General features: G+C 32.1%; 1 protein-coding gene across 1 annotated transcript; it reads right to left on the reverse strand.

The window, feature by feature from the left end:
- Window positions 1–6,277: 6,277 nt before the first annotated feature.
- Window positions 6,278–7,999, reverse strand: LOC134710815 (uncharacterized). The gene has a single exon (XM_063571213.1). The coding sequence runs from the start codon at window positions 7,997–7,999 to the stop codon at window positions 6,278–6,280; it is 1,722 nt and encodes a 573-aa protein (XP_063427283.1).
- Window positions 8,000–14,689: the final 6,690 nt, after the last annotated feature.

Raw genomic sequence — 14,689 nt, forward strand, 5'->3', positions numbered from 1 at the left:
AAATAATTCAAGTTTCTATTTTCACCTACACAATTATATTGCTTTTATTTCAAATGAAAAGTAACCTTAACAGACTTCTAAGTCAATCAGAAAACATTAATCACTTGGAGCTTTTTTAATTCATAATCTATGACTTATTTTTCTGTATCCATTGCCTTTGTGCTTCTTATACATTCTAACTACAATTGCAGACTATTGTCTATTGAAAAATCTCATTTTTACATCCATTAGTAATTTGCAAATTTGAGAAAAACTTTAATTTTCCGAATCTTTGATATAATGGTGCTTTACTTTGGATATTTCTTCAAATGAATGGTACAACAATCCTCTCAGGAATCCATTTCCTTTCTTTAACAATTGCTTTTCTTGATGTGTGAAATTTTGACAATAGCTTAAACATAATATTCTTAATCTATGAATAGTTTCATCATCAGCTCTATAGTATATTGTCAATGATGCCGAGACTAATAGATTCTAAATGAATGAACCGAAGAAGAAAATGAAATAGGGAATTGTTCTGCTATTTTACTTTCTGATAAAACCAAGTTGTGTTGATGGAATCCTTTCATTCTATGTGGAATTATTTTATAATCTCCCATTAAATTTTCCAGCTTTATCGAAACCGGTTGATAAGAGATGTTTTTTATCCTCAAATCAATGTCCTGTTGTCTAGTACACACTTTGACAAGAACTTATTGAAAGGATAATAAAAATACATCATGTGATTTACGAATTATTTACCAAACATGGTCATTTCTGACAGCTTTTCTTTTTTATGTTTACCCTTTTATCATATAGTATACCGAACACTTCAAAGTCCTCGAAAATACGGTAAAACAATGTCAACATGCAGTGATACAAGAAAGCTACAATAATGTTTTCTTGCTGGCTGACAAAGTTCCTCTGATTGTTTTATATGAGAAAAAAATCACAGCTTGTTGAGAATCAAATCGCACCTAATTACCAGCTATCAATATTGTAGATACGATAAGATATAAGATAAGCTAAGATAAATTTTATTTCCAATAGAGGAACCATTATACGCATAGTCAGTACATTGATTTTTTTATATCAAACAATGGCAATAGACAATACACAAAGAAATACAACTGTAAAAAACATGAAATATAAATTGAGGTAATAATACATGTACATCAGTATGTTTAATGTTTATTGACCATGCACTAGAAACAGCATCACATCCATTATAAAAATAGCTTTTGAGTCAAGTCCTTTCTCGTGGCTGATGCATGATGAACTAATAGTATTGTTGTTCATATACAGGATTCACCAAGGGAAGGTGTTTAAATGACACTCAAGCAAATACACAGAAACATGAACACTTAAACATTTTAAAACACAAGCATAAACTAATACTCAAAAGGAATTAAAAGATCAAATGAAATATGCGAAGTTCAAGAGCAAACCGAAAGGTTTTGTCAAATACAGCTTAGGTAGTTTGAATAGGATTAATACATCCTTAGTATTTCGTAAAATTGTAAGGTTGGTAACAGTTAATTAACAGTTGTGATCAATCAAACTTCATTCATTAGTTTTCTATGTTGTGTCATGTGTACTGTTGTTTGTCTGTTTGTCTTTTTCATTTTAAGCTATGGCGTTGTCCGTTTGTTTTAGATTTATGAGTTTGACTGTCCCTTTGGTATCATTCGTTCCTCTTTTTTTCATCCTTTCATTTAACTACCTTGTTCAGTAGAATTTTGTCTGAAATTTTGATTGTCGTTGCAATGTAATTTATTTTGCGATCGTGTACTGAAGATTTTGAACGTAGCCAATTGCTTCTGCCATACCAATAGCTGGCATAAAGGTGTAGAAATGACGACGCCCTTTTTGAAAATTTCTTCCGTCGTTAATTCTTCTTAGTTAATTTTTTTTTATATTGTTTCGCAATGTCTTCGGCATAAACTAGTTAATCAGAATAAAACAAAACCAAAAATCACAAGTCGTTGTTCCAGACCCAGTTCAACGTTGAAGATGTTTACAATGAGACGATTGGAAAACGAGACCGTGATCGAACAAAAAATAGTTACAATTAGCTAAACTACTTCTAGAGGTAAAAATACAAAATAGACAGGTGAGTTAACTATATATCAGTTTTGAAATCTCTATCTTTATATGACTATATAAACCAAATAGACTCCCGTAATAAGAAAAAAAAACTAAATTGAAAAAAAGAGAGGAAACAAAAGACTAACATTGACCAGGTTTATCACTTTGAACAACATGTGCATGTCGGGTAGTACAATTTTTAAAATGTCTGCCTGGTAATTTGTCCGATACAACTCTTTTCTTTCTTCATCCCTTCCAATTGAAAAAACTTGATAACGTTAATGAGTTTGACTGTCCATTTGGTATCTTTCGTCCCTCTTTTAAATTTGTGAAAACTATATAAAAAAAAAATTAAAAAAAATCAAATTATATAAATTGATACTGTTTTTTTTGCAATTTAAATACTTGTTTACAATGAACTCTATCAAGTATGTATCCAATGAAGACATACAAACAAATTATTGTACAACTAGAAAATTGATGTCAAAAAGCATATAAATTACCAGGATTAAAATAAAAAATGTTATATTCTAGCACAAAAAAAGAAGTTGTCCGTTTCTGAAGTTGTTAAAAAGATCGGAAAGTTGTACCTATTCCATCACGTGATTGCAATCATTGCATACCCTTTTTACTACATATGCCTACAAACTGAAAATGTCTTTTAACTCGAAATAAAGTCAGCATTAAAAATTACTTTTTTCCCTGATCCATAAGATCGACAGCATTTTTTTCTAAAAATATATAAAGCGGTACTGCCTTAAATACGTTTTTTGATAAAGTATGACTTTTCGGGAATTAAAGGCTTAAATATTTGTTAACAAATCAAATTAAAACGTTGAACAGATGATAAAACTGAAAATGACACAAAGTATAACCATGAAAGAGATTTAATTTTTCAGAATGCCTCATTGAAAATTCCATAAAAACAATATCAAAATTTTATTACAAAAGTTCTGTCCAATCTGGCTGGTGATACACTCGGACATCTACAATTCACCATTAAGAAGTATCAGTCAAGTGAACAAAAATACATTGGATGTATGTTTCATTACGTTATTCTGATTGGGTACACTGCAATCTTGCGTTATGCCTTAGTCAATTTCATTACACAATAACATTTATCATTCATGATGACACAAGGTCCCACAATAAAGTGCACAGATAAATTAAATATAAAGTTGATAAATGATAAATATCTTGTTTTCATGATCCTAGCTAAAAATGTAATTACATGTATAAGTATTGAATGCTTCTTTTTGCAACTTCATCGGGTTGTAAAAGCGTTGACCGTTTGAACATTTTTAGAATGAAGCACTTCCGTGCTACATACAAAATGTACTTCGGTCAACGCTTTTACACCCTAATAATGCAACAAAAAGAAGCATTCAATTCTTAAATAAAGTATAAAGCGATATCAATTATGAATTAAATGTATATTAATAAAATTAACAATAATTATCGTTTGACTATACCAATTTGGGCACCAGGATACATGTTTAATCCATAACTGTATATGTGCCTTTTATAAGAAATAAGTCAGAACCTTGTTATTCATAGGTTGTCAATTTTTATTGTACATTTATTTCGTAATTTGTTTTATACAGACAGTAGTATTTTCATTTGTCATTTCCGTATGTGTTATAGCTAACGTTACAGTCTGGATTTTTTTGATTGTTTAGGGTATCACCAGCTCAGTAGTCAGCACTTCAGTGTTGACATGAATATCAATTATATGGTCATTTTTATAAATTTTCTGTTTACAAAACTTTGAATTTTTCGAAAAACTAAGGATTTTCTTACCCCAGGAGTAGATTACCTTAGCAGTATTTGGCATCACGTTTTGGAATTTTGGGTCCTCAATGCTCTCCAACTTTGTATTTGTTTGGCTTTTTAACTATTTTGATCTGAGCGTCACTGATGAGTCTTATGTAGACGAAACGCGCGTCTGGCGTATAAAATTATAATCCTGGTACTTTTGATAACTATAAGGGCACTACGGTGACCTATAGTGTTATCGACTACGTCTGTAAGTCTTAAAAGGAGAGTTGTTTCATTGGTAATAATACCACAAATTATTTTAATATTCAAGAAAAAACGGGTGTAACAACATTCCAGCAGGGCATGTATATGAAGTATAAACTTCAGTTTGATACGATGCTCCAAAACTTTCGTTTCCTTTTATGATAGAAATAAACTCATCATAGATACCAGGACTGAAATTTTATATTTACGGTTTCGTCTACAAAAGAATCATCAGTGACGCTCGAATAAAAAATGTTAAAAAGGCCAAATAAAGTACGAAATTGAAGAGCATTGGGGACTCAAAATTCCTAAAAGTTTTGCCAAATACAGCTACGGTAATTCATTCCTGTGGTAGAAAAGCCTAGGTATTTCAAAAATTCAAAGTTTTGTTAAAACTTTATTTATAATTATGAAAGAGGGACAAAAGATACCAGACGAACAGTCAAACTCAAAAATCGTGAATAAACTGACAACCGTCATGGCTAAAAATGAAAAGGACAAACAGACAAACAATAGTACACATGACACAACATAGAACACTTAAGAATAAGCATCACGCACGCAACCAAAAACTATGGATGATCTCATGTGCTCCGGAAGGGTAAACAGATCCTTGTCCACATGTGGCACCCGTCGTGTTGCTCATGTTATAACAAATCCGGTAAATAAACATATCAATAATAGCTTAAGTCAACACGACAGTGCAGACTACTGGGCTCGTGATACCCTCGGGTAATAAAGTTATTCAACAACGGATTCTTAGCGGTTATGTTGAAGTGTTTTGAACGCGAATCCATTACTTGATGGTTGATAGATGTAGTTTATCATTGTCACAATTGAACATGTATATGTTCTAATGTCATAATTATGCATACTCCTCTGATTGTGTCATCCCTGAATGAGATTTATCACATAATATATACTTCTCATGAGCTTTCAAACGCGTAGCAATAGTACATCAGGATATGCTTACCTTTCCTTGGCACATGATATCACCACAATGTTTCCCAGGGTTTATATTGGGCAGTTTCAAGCATTCTACGACATGTTTTGTGGACTTGTTTGTTTTTTTTCCGTTTTCGTTTTTTTTACTATGACATTCTCAGTTCCTTTTCAACTTATGAGTTTTGAACATTTTCTTGGTATCTTTCCCCTGATTTATACTTAATAAGTGTGTTTTAAGCTTGAAACAAAATATCTTTAAACTCAAACCCTATTATAAGGATTAAAAGGTGAACACAAATCCCGAAAAAAACTAAAAGTGTAGTCAAACACAAACAAGAAACATTTCTGAATTTTAAATAATTTCTTAGTGTTATATTACAGCTGTTATTATTATGAAAGTAAATTCTGTGTTTTGATACCAACACCAATGTTAACTAAATTTACATATTCAATTGTAATGACTTGTATTTATTCTGTCATTTTTAACTTCATCTGTTAACATGTTTTTCTAGTTCAGACCGATTCGATTACGCTTAAATTATCGTATTTAAGAACATATGCAATAGTAATTTAATTTGTTTAAATCACTTTACTCGTTGTTATAAATGCAAAGAGGAATAACTCTGAATATCATGCTTCAATATAATGTAGAGAGGTTCTGGGTAACAAGGATTTGTTTGGTGTTTTTTTTTTAATAGTTTTTAGGTTTCTTGAATTTTCTATCGCCGACATATATGGTCTTAGCAATTTTTCGGTTGGCTTGTAGAAATGTTTTGTTTGAATGCTTTAAAAATCTGAGAACAAATCTTAATAAATTGCATGCATATACACTGCTCCTCTGGATTTAAATTTATCATGAACGGTGAAAGCTGAATATTATAAATAAAGAATGTGTAACAATCAATCGGTTGATTGAAGTTGAAGTTGAAGAGCTTTGTCACCAAATGGACAGAAAAATCAACAGGTATTGCACATTTTTCATTTGACTGTCCAAACGTTTTATTCTAACGGTAATGGTGCGTTTCATGTGAATAAAACAGGTTTCTAATGTGTTCTGGTATTGCATTTAGTTTGTCAAGTTTTGTATAAAGCTCTTATTTGGATATATATTTCATAAGAAACACTAAAACTAGAACATTTCAAAGCCAAAGATATAAACATGAATACATTAGTTCAATGATTACATTACAATATTTTACTTTCATGAAAATTGTAGTAAATACATATCTGTGTATGATTGAGTTTAAATTTCAAAGAGGACTGCTGAACCTGACAATGTACATACGAGCAAGCAGTTGCTAACCTTATCATGATAGATAGCACGGACATTTTCAATTCCATCCTTTTTAGTTAGAAGCTGCCGCCCTTCTTTTCCATTAGAGGAAATAACCACGATACTCTCATTTCCCAGTGACGCTACGTAAACGTTATGTTGAGTGTCAACGGCAATTCCTCGCGGTTTTTGAAGAACCTTTTCATCTTCATAAGTCCACAAACTGTTGCCATCCATATCGAAACATGTCACACTATTGGTTTTCCAGTTTGTATGATATATCTTGTCACCGAGTGACGTTACATAAGTATCGACAGTTATATTTGCTTTATGAATTACGGAAATATGACCAGTGTCTAAGTGTAACACATGTATGCCTTTCGAATAAACAGAAAAAATAACTTTTCCATCTACATGAGTTATTCCGTCGCATTGCCAGGTTGTGCCAATAGACTTTTTTATTTTCTTCGACAGAATATTTGCGAAAGCTATTTGTCCGCTACTTCCGGTTGTAATAGCGATTGTTTTATTGTCTATACACGTGACATCAAATGCAAACAAAGGTGACAACGAAATTTCACCACTAGATGTGCCAGTGCTATCCATTATTACTATTCGATGGTTGTATGTGCCATCTACAAAAGCAAATTTTCCATTGGGCAAAATGGCGCAGCTTGTGATGGTATTTTTATTCGAACCTGCTGGAACAATAAGAGTACGTTTGACTTTTGCCTTTGCAACTGGGTCAGATCTTGATTTTTGAATTTTTGACTCGGAAGTTTTACTTTTTTCATGTGTTTCTTTCGTATCTTGAATATTAAGTTGGAACACATGTTTCGCAGAACTTCTTTCTTCTTGAATATCTCCAAATGTCTGTAAGTCAATTAAAAATAGCTTTATCTTTTCATTTATATTGCAATGAATATTGATTCTATCTAGCCGGGTATCCCCATATAGGAGCTGTAAATATTCCTTACTATTTTCCACTTCATCTTTTAATTCATTCATTCCAACGAATGCCTGAAAATCTGTTGCATGTTTTTTAATTGCATCAATGTTCTCTTGAATTTTAATCACTTTGCTCTTGCCGTCTGTGACTTCTTTGATAAAATCTTCAGATTGTTGTAAGATTTTCTTTTCGATAGACTCCAGTTCATCTTGTAACTTTCTCTCAAGTTTATCAAAGAGATTTACCAACTTTTCTCGAATTTCTTTGATCTCGCTTTGAAATTTTATTTTGCTCTCATGAATGGTTTTCAAATTTGTTTCTTTATCTTTTAGAATTTTGTCCATATTAAATTGGATATTTTCGATGGTTGAGGACATTTCAGAAAAAGCGGCAGACTTTTTGACTCCGTGTACAATGTCACTGATTGAAGATAAGCCTTTGCAGTTTTTGTGCTCGGTATCTGTGGATATTTTACAACATGGAGTCTTATGTACTGGACAAAAGTAATCATATTTTTCATCATGCTCATTACAGTAGTGCTTTTTCTCGTGAATGAAGGCCGGAAGTTGTTCATATTCATCGATAGTTATGATGCCATGTTTTCTTGATGTTTTTGAATGCGTATGGTGAGTATAACAATCACCACACAGCCCTTCTTCACATTCGGAACACCAATGTGCGGCCGGATTATCATTTTTCCTGTACATGCATGTGTCACAAGGGAGCACAGATGTCGAAGACATTTTAACTAAAATATAAAATAATGATTATCTTATGCTGGTGGAGGTTTTCCCCCGAGGGTATCACCAGCCCATTAGTCAGCACTTTGGTTGTTAACATGAATATCAATTATATGGTCAGTTTTATAAATTTCCTGAATCTTTTGAAAAACTGAGGATTTCTTATCCTAGGAAAAGATTACCTCAGCTGTATTTGACACAACTTTTTGGAATTTTGGGTCCTCAATGCTTTCATTTTTGTACTTGTTTGGCTTTTGACTATTTTGATCTGAGCGTCACTGATGAGTATTATGTTGATGAAACGCGTGTCATGCGTATTAAGTCATAATCCTGGTACCTTTGGTAACTGTTATGTAGTTGTATTTTTATTAAGAAGCACAAAACTAATTCAAAGCGGGTTTGAAGTATTTGTTTCTTTTGATTTGTTAAACTTTACAAGTAAAGAGAAAGCGGTATACAAACGGCGATCGGTATCTAAGCCATCAATATAGAAAAGAGGAATCACATAATCACAACTTATAAAAGTAATATTTTTCCAGTCAATTGAAAACGAGTATTTAAAGTCTGTATCTTACATCTGAGAAAATGGTCCTCACTTATTATTTAAAATCTTACTAGTATTAAAAAATGATAGATAAAAAAGAATTAAACGAAATTATTACCTTATTATCCTTTGTATGCCCTCGATATAATGCACAACATATTGTATTGTTTAAAATACTTAAAGTTTCTATAAGTCAGTAATTCAAAAGAATGTATGTCAAACAGCTCATTGCACTAATAAATTAACAAAAGCTAAAGTAATCCTCAATTAATTTACAAATTTTACGCGTTAACAAGTGAACCTTTTTTTATTTCTATATTTCAGTAGCGACAAATATATATAATGATTTTTTTCTTTATAAAAATGCCCTGTACCAAGTCAGGAATATGGCCATTGTAATATTATAATTCGTTTCTGTGTGTATTACATTTCAACGTTGTGTCGTTTGTTTTCTATTATTTTTGAGTGTAAATTCACATTGCGATAAGACGTGGCACGGTACTTTTCTATCCCAAATTCATTTATTTGGTTTTGTTGTTATATTTGTTATTCTCGTGGGATCATGTCTGATGTTCGGTCTGTTTCTGTGTGAGTTACATTTTAGTGTTATGTCGTTGTTCTCCTCTTATATTTAATGCGTTTTCCTCGGTTTTAGTTTGTTAACTCGATTTTTTTTGTCCATGGATTTATGCGTTTTGAACAGCGGTATACTACTGTTGTCTTTATTTAACTGTAGGCTGATTAGAGTTTATTTAAAATCATAAACCGGTGATACATACAAGTTGTAATTCGAACAGACCTAAATTTTGCAAAAGCGCTCCCCCTCTAAATAGTTATAAACACTTATAATTTTGAAAATGTTGTACTACACATGTGAACAAACAATAAGGGCAATGTGGTACTGAGATATCATTTCCGCAAAACGAAAACAAATTAGAGTTTGAAAAATAAGGCAAAAGAAGTTTAACGATGTTCAATTTCGTAAATCGTTTAAAAGCGACAATCCTGGTATCATACACAAACTGAGTGAAACACGTGTGTCTTCTCTGTTTTTCTTTGTTGACATATCTGTTTGTTTTTATTGTGATTTAGATAATAACACAATATTGACTGCTGTGTCTCTATGTTTGACATTTTTACATTTTATGTCTGTTTGTTTTGTTCACACATCGTTGTCAATGGAATTTTAAGAGACTGTCATACAAGATAAAGGTTTAGCTTACTAAAAAACTAGACTCAATTCACCATTTTCTAGATTAAAAAATGCCTATACCAGGTCAGGAATATGACAGTTGTTCACATTATCCATTCATTTGATGTGTTTGAACTTTTGATTTTGGCATTTGCTTAATAGAGACATTCCGTTGAGAATATTTCTCGAAGTTCAGTATTTTTATTAGTTTACTTTTTTGGGTCGTTACATATGCTGGTTCTCAGTTCCTGATGTTATCAACAGCCCAGTAGTCAGTGTTTCGATTCTGACATGATACATACCATCCTTTAAGTTCTCCTTTGATAAATTTTGTACTTGTCCATCTGTTTCATTATTTTGGAAAATATCAAGATGTATAGCAGACCTTCAACGTTATATAATTTCCTTTATTTCAAGTCCACAACGATATATGAGTTAAAAGCAATCATTAAAATATTAAGATTTTGATATTTGAATGTAAGGACATTATCTGCAAGTAAAGTTTTTTTATGAGGTTCAGTATAAACAGTCCACAGAATTGTCCATTTTATCAGAAGCCAACAAAACAAGACCATATAGAAAAGGAAATTGAAATTAAGGAATAAGTGTCGATCAGTCTTTAGTTTTTAGTGTAGTGTATTGTAACTTTGTTTGCCTTAGTCGTTGTTTGTAATAGCATTGTTAGTGTCTCACGACTTTAAAAGGTGAGTTTGTAATTATTTTTTGGGCATTTTCTGTCTCTGTTGTCACTGATGAGTCTTATGTAGACGAAACGCGCGTCTGGCGTATAAAATTATAATCCTGGTACTTTTGATAACTATTTGCTATACAATTATGAAAATATACAAACTTGAAAGATGAACACATCTCTATTGATAATTTCGCATGGATGATAAAAGAAAAAAGGGTTTTAAAAATTGTATTGAATAAAACACAAAACTTAAGCATAAAACGAACTAAATGTTGGTTTTGAGTTTAAATTGTGACACATTTTGTCATGTCGGGTGCTTTTATTTGTTAAGTATGCGACACGGGTGCTTTTATTTGTTAAGTATGCAACACGGATGCTGTTCAATGTTGATCGCTGTCTGGCGCAAATACAATCTTGGTATCTATAATTAGTTTATTTACAACCAACGGGTCGATGCCTCTGCTGGTGGAGTTTTTATTTCCAGGTGGTATCACAAAACAAGTAGTCAGCACTTCTGTGTTGACATGAATTATCATTGATAGGGTAATAATTATAAATTAACTGTTTACAAAACGTTGAATTTAATAATATTTCGACCTTCCTATCTCAGGAATAGATTTCCTTATATCCTATTTGCAAAACTTTTTTAAAGCATTGTTGGTATTCAGTGCTGTTCGACTTCGTACTTTGTTTTGCCTTTAACTTTCATTTTATTCGAGCTTCACTGAAGAGTCTTTTGTATACGAAACGCGCGTCTGGTGCAAATACAAAATTCAAATGCTGGAATCTATGATGAGTTTATTTATTCTTATTATGTACTTATTTCTCATCTATCTAACCACAGGACGTATGATGTTAGCTAAATAAGATATCTATACGTCCTACTAATGAATCATTTTAGCTCTATACTGATTGAAGTGTTTAGTCTTTCAGTATTTCAATGTTCGTTAGTAAGATCACAATTTACTTTGTATTATCCATCTATGTGTTAATGTTTGGTGATTATGTTGAACGCATGTATGTTGATTTGACAGTCTTATAACAGACTTCCCCATATTTGAATTTAACCATGAAGTTTTATCTTAATTTGTAAATACCTTTCTTTTGTCAATCGAATAGACATAGTTTGTTGTGCCTCATATCTTGACTAACATCAAGAAATTAACTGAAATGATAGGTTTAGAACAAAAATTGTCGGCTAAAGGGATTGTTTCAGTTTTTGTGAACATTGAAAACAAGCGTTTAAAACGATTTCGTTGTTTCTTTGCTTAATTTAATTAATTTGGTTTTACTTATTTATGTTTCTTTAAAAAAAAGACATTACTTTAAGATTCACCTTAGGTCCTGTACCAAGTCAGGAATATAGCCACTGTTATATTATAGTTCGTTTCTGTGTGTATTACATTTTAACGTTGTGTTTCCGTTGTGTCGTTTATTTCTGTTATATTTGAGTGTGAATTCACCTTACTATAAGACCTGTCACGGTACTTTTCTATCCCAAATTTATGTATTTGGTTTTGATGTTATATTTGTTATTCTCATCGGATTTTGTAGGATAATCTTAGTTCGTTTCTCTGTGTGTTACATTTTAATGTTGTGTCGTTGTTCTCCTCTTATATTTAATGCGTTTCCCTCAGTTTTAGTTTGTTACCCCGGTTTTTGTTGTCCATAGATTTACGAGTTTGGAACAGCGGTATACTACTGTTGCCTTTATTTATTCCTTTAATCTATAACCAACTAATATGATAGTTTGTTCTAGGCACACGTAAGCTTTTACAAATCAAAATTTAAACGAAGAACATACAAAGGATTGCGTATTGTACTTTTTAATATCTTACATGATAAAATATCCCTCTCTCAGAAAAAAAACCAAGTAAAACAATTAATATTCAAAATCTAATATTTTCTTTTAAAGTTGTAGTTTATTCATTCTGAAAAAATGTAAATTCTTGTATCAATAAGCCTAGATATAAAAAATATTAAAAAAAATACAGAATAGAGAAATATGTATGAACAAATAGCAGTAGTCTCTTGTAAAAACTAAAGTTAATTTACAAATGATAGACAGCAGAAGTATTCAAATCTATATTTCAATGTATGAAGTTAGGGTATCGGTGGCAAAATGATCTAAGTAGTTCTAATTCTGTGTTCACTAGCAAGTCAACACGGAGGTTGTGAGTTCGAACCCCGCTCGGTTTGGTCCATTCGATTACAATCTTAATTGACGAGGATTGTCACTTTTCCTATAGAAGGTCGCTGTTTTCTCCGTGCACTACGTTTCCTTCACCAATAAAAGAGGGACGACAGATACCAAAAGGACAGTCAAACTCATAAATCGAAACTAAACTGACAACGCCATGGCTAAAATTGATAAAGACAAACAGACAAACAAAAGTACACATGACACAACAGAGAAAACTAAAGAATAAACAACACGAACCCCACAAAAAACTAGGGGTGATCTCAGGTGCTCCAGGAGGGTAAGCAGATCTTGCTCCTCATGTGGCAACCGTCGTGTTGCTTATGTGATAACAAATCCGGTAAATAGTCGGTAAAAAAAATTTAAAAAAAAAATCCGGTAAATAAGACTATAAGGATCTTATTCGGTAGGTAACATTTATGAAACGGAAGGCGATTGTAGTAACGACGTAAGGAACAGATCCGATATCAGTTGTGAAACGGTTATTCTATAACGGTCAACCAACTCGTGATGGCGTCCGTAAAATTTACGAAGGGATGATTTCAACTTCACCATTTGAAACTCTTGGTTTAATAGCTTCCTTGTGAGCAGTAACCCTCTATCAAGAAAATCATGATAGGAAATACAGGCACGGGAATATCGTATCAATTGGGATATATATACACCGTATGCAGGTGCTGCTAGAATGTTGCTACTTAGAAATGGAAAGTTCACAATTGGAAAACTGAAATCACATCTTTTGTATAATGTTTTGCTCATTGTCTAGATGTAAGTCAAGATATGAGGCCGACTTACCTGTTTCTGTAGTTTCCTTTATCTCTAGTTCGATGGGATAGATGCGTTCCACATAGTAACCAAATTTTGAATTATTTAGTGAAAGAAAATCATCTACATAGCGGAAAGTAGAGTTAAAGGATATCGCTAACTTCTTATCTTTCTTCCTGAGAAGTTCCTGCATGAAGTCAGCCTAATAATAATAAAGAAACAAGTAGGCAAGTAGAGGGGCACAATTTGTTCCAATTGGAATACCGACAGTCTGTTGAAAAAACATGTCCTTCGAACGTAACAAATATGTTGTCAATCAAGAAATCTAGCATCTTAATAATATCAGTTTCAGAGATTTTTTTGTTTGAATCCGAGTGATCCTTCAAGTGATCCTTCACAAAGTAGGATGTATCCCTCCCTAAGACAAGATACGTGTATCTACGTTGGCCATTCTTTTTTATGAAGCAAAGCAATACCAACTCTTTCAATTTGTCTTTTAGGTTGGAATGTGGAATACTTGTGTAAAGAGTAGAAAAGTCAAATATTTTAATACTACTTGTATAGCAAGATGAAAGAGATTTAGATTTTATGTACTCTAAAAGATCTTTGAAATTTTCAAGTATCCAAACTGGCCTCCACGAAATAGTCAGAAAGTGGTGCTTAATAGTGGCCTTAAAACACAAACCAATTAATCATGTATGCAGTTGTAGTGGTCAACAGGATTATATGCTAGTTGGTAAAATAATATTTTGATTCTTTAAATTAACTAAGGTTTAAACTTACAACGTTAAAATATACCTTATATGAAGTTTTCTTTGATTTCAAGATCTTTTTGGTCGTATAGGTTTAACTGTTTCGGTCTATATGGTCTATATTTTTTCTAGGCTTTCAAATATTCGGCTTGGAGGGTTCCTGATTAATTTAAATAGAAAAAGCGATTCGAACAAGTGCTGTTTTCATTCTTTACATCATTAATACTGCTGCCTGTGGACTTCAATGAAAGCATCTCAATGTGTTTAGGCCTTATAAATAAACTTTATCTTTCTAAGGTTTAGGATTTAGCGTTCCTGAGAAAGGAAAATACAGACAAGCTCGTCGAACACACCAATAATCTTGTTTTATTAATATAAAACTAATATGCAACCGTCAATAATTGAACAGTTAACGGCTATTCAATAGTTATCAAAGGTACTAAGATTATAATTTAGTACACCAGAAGTGAGTTACGTCTACATAAGACTAATCAGTGACGCTCAAATTAAAATATTTATAAAGCCAAACAAGTAAAAAGTAGAAGAGCA

Source organism: Mytilus trossulus, chromosome 3 (genome assembly GCF_036588685.1).
Source record: "Mytilus trossulus isolate FHL-02 chromosome 3, PNRI_Mtr1.1.1.hap1, whole genome shotgun sequence".
In the NCBI taxonomy this organism is placed as follows: Eukaryota; Metazoa; Mollusca; class Bivalvia; order Mytilida; family Mytilidae; genus Mytilus; species Mytilus trossulus.

Bases quoted from the DNA above. Each gene is read 5' to 3' on its own strand.
- LOC134710815 (XM_063571213.1), bottom strand. From the start codon at position 7,999: ATGTCTTCGACATCTGTGCTCCCTTGTGACACATGCATGTACAGGAAA.